This window comes from Centruroides sculpturatus, unplaced genomic scaffold (genome assembly GCF_000671375.1).
Source record: "Centruroides sculpturatus isolate CEXI.00-Female unplaced genomic scaffold, Cexi_2.0 scaffold1929, whole genome shotgun sequence".
In the NCBI taxonomy this organism is placed as follows: Eukaryota; Metazoa; Arthropoda; class Arachnida; order Scorpiones; family Buthidae; genus Centruroides; species Centruroides sculpturatus.
In genome coordinates, this window is record NW_019386060.1 from 33,412 (window position 1) to 35,876 (window position 2,465).

General features: G+C 26.9%; 1 protein-coding gene across 1 annotated transcript in view; it reads left to right on the forward strand.

Moving 5' to 3' along the window:
• Positions 1–2,121, forward strand: part of LOC111613371 (transmembrane and TPR repeat-containing protein 1-like) — a 29,712-nt gene extending 27,591 nt beyond the window's left edge. The window contains exons 13-16 of the mRNA XM_023354718.1: positions 491–567; positions 1,130–1,252; positions 1,374–1,451; positions 1,555–2,121. Of these exons, the coding sequence (XP_023210486.1) occupies positions 491–567; positions 1,130–1,252; positions 1,374–1,451; positions 1,555–1,689 (413 nt within the window). The 3' untranslated portion in view covers positions 1,690–2,121. The remainder of the gene's footprint in view (positions 1–490; positions 568–1,129; positions 1,253–1,373; positions 1,452–1,554) is intronic.
• Positions 2,122–2,465: the final 344 nt, after the last annotated feature.

Genomic DNA, 2,465 nt, shown 5'->3' on the forward strand with positions numbered 1-2,465 from the left:
TGTATGAAAGTTGACAGTTCATTTCGTCATAACGAAGTTTCGTCACGATTTGAAATATGTAAAAATTGACGTCAGTTTTATTCCCTAATTCCCAACGACAATCAACTGGGTTCTTGTTGAATAATGAATGCAGATCGGTGATAGTTTATTACTGGAGAGTTCATTCGAAAATTCTCTAGGGAACGATCAGCAGAAGAGTCCAAACTTTTAGGATCATCAGGCGACCTTATTGATATGATGCATTGTGCAAGTTTGACGCAAAATTATCGTCAATGATGAAGTGAAAGATGTTAATTACCTAAGGCTAAAAGATTGATCTTTCTTGTTTTATTATATTTTGCCATGTAATTTTATTAGCTATAAATGTAGTACCTATTTTCTCTTTAAAATGTTTCATTTAGGCTACTAACTTCTTAACTTAGCTAATATACCTTTATATCCGGTTTTGTAGTTTCAGTTGATAAAATTACGTAATAATTATTCTTAAAAGTATTAAAAGAACCGTTTAATAACGATAAAAATTACGTATACACCTATAATAAATTTTGTCAATGGAGATTGTCAATGGTTGGATCATCAACTCGGGAAAGTTGCAGGATTTTATCAAAAAAAAATGCTAAGAGATAATTTGTCTTACTTTAAATTACAGTAAACTACTAATCGTTGTAATTATTGGAATTTAAACAATTTCACGGAACTGTTATTTAAAATTAAAAATTCCCTTAATCGCGACGAAATTAAATGAGTTGTGCGTGTTTATTATTGATCGACAATGTGTTATTTGAATGTATTTAATGGAATATTGTTCCAAAAATATATTTGACCTTTCATAGAAGTTCGATAGGCAATAATAGAATTATTATCTACAATTCGTGATTTATTGCATTCCAGTACTATTCCAGCATTTTTAGCTAAAAAATTTATATTTTATAACTAATTATTTATAAATTTGCATTTATTTCGAATATTAAAACATTCCTTTCTTACATTTTCATTAATTTAACACGGGTTTGTTATTAAAATATCTGTAAAAAGTAATAAAAAACAAGACATAAAATATAGAATTTTCTTCGTGTTACTATTCTCGAAGTCTAATATCTGTTTTGCTTTTTTTCTTCTTTATACAAAGGCTCTCAAGTATATCTCCAAAGCATTGACTTTGTGTGGTAAGAGTGATAAGAAGTGTGCACAACTTTACAGCTACCACGGTGATATATTGAAAGATATGAAGAATTTGGAAGCATCAGCACAGGTAGCTTTACCTTTTCCTATATTGCTATGACATAAAACTCTGTTTTAAAAATCAATATATATGTATATTATGAATAAAAAAAAACCCTGTAATTTTTTACGTGAGATATTTTTAATTACAGAGTTACTCTACAGCTTTAAACATGGATCCAAATTTATCACACGCTCACATCAATTTGGCAGTTATACAGCATTTACAGGTAATATATTATAAAGATAAAAATAGAGATTATTAATGCATTGACTGATTATTCTATATGTTGAGGTGTAAAAAAATTCTTTCAATACTTTCTTTGCTAATAGGGTAATTACAGCGAAGCGTTATATCATTACCAGAAGGCTTTTAATTTGGAGCCAGATAATAATATCTTATTGGAGAATATGCAGAAATTAAAGAAAAATCTTTTGACATCAACTAAGAGTTGCCAAATGCGATAATAATTATTCAAGTAGATTATTAATTGTACTTTAGGGACCAGTGAAAAGATTCGATATTGTGTGATTAGAAAGAGTTAGAAAAGGGGGGTTTAACTAACCTTTATCTCAGGCTTGGAGAGCATCTGCTCAGTTATATACAAGTGATACACCACTAAATTATGAAGTATCTTTCAGCTAAAGTACTCTATAATAAGCTGTCGATCCTTTAACATATCAAAAGATTTTGAAAACATCTTTAAAAGCTTCTTAATGAGGTGGCATATGTCTAGTTAGAGCACTTAGAAGTGCATTGTATCGTGTATGAGTGTTGTAAAGTATAATTTATGCTATATTATCTCGGCTAATTATGACAATCCTCAGAAAAGTAATTAGTATTTATTAAAAAGGGGGAGAAAAAAAAAGATGTTAATTAATTTCTCATTTGCTTTTATATATTTTTATAATTATTTTGATTTAACAATGAATTTTTATATACATATATATCGTGAAAAGATTTTTCTTAAAAATAAAAGAAAATGAAAGAAAATGGAGCAAATAAAATTTTGTACTGTAAAGTTTTGTAAAATAAAAATAAAAAAAATGAAAATGTTTCGAAACGTGCCTTGTCTGTCCTTTTTTTAAAAGAAAATTGTAAAAAAGAAATCACATAAATATTTTTTTTCTCAAAGAAAAATATTTTAAAAAAAATTGTAAATAAAACAAAATTAACTCAACTAAATTAATTGTATTTTATACTTTTATTAGAAATATATTTTATTAATTTAATAAAATTTTAA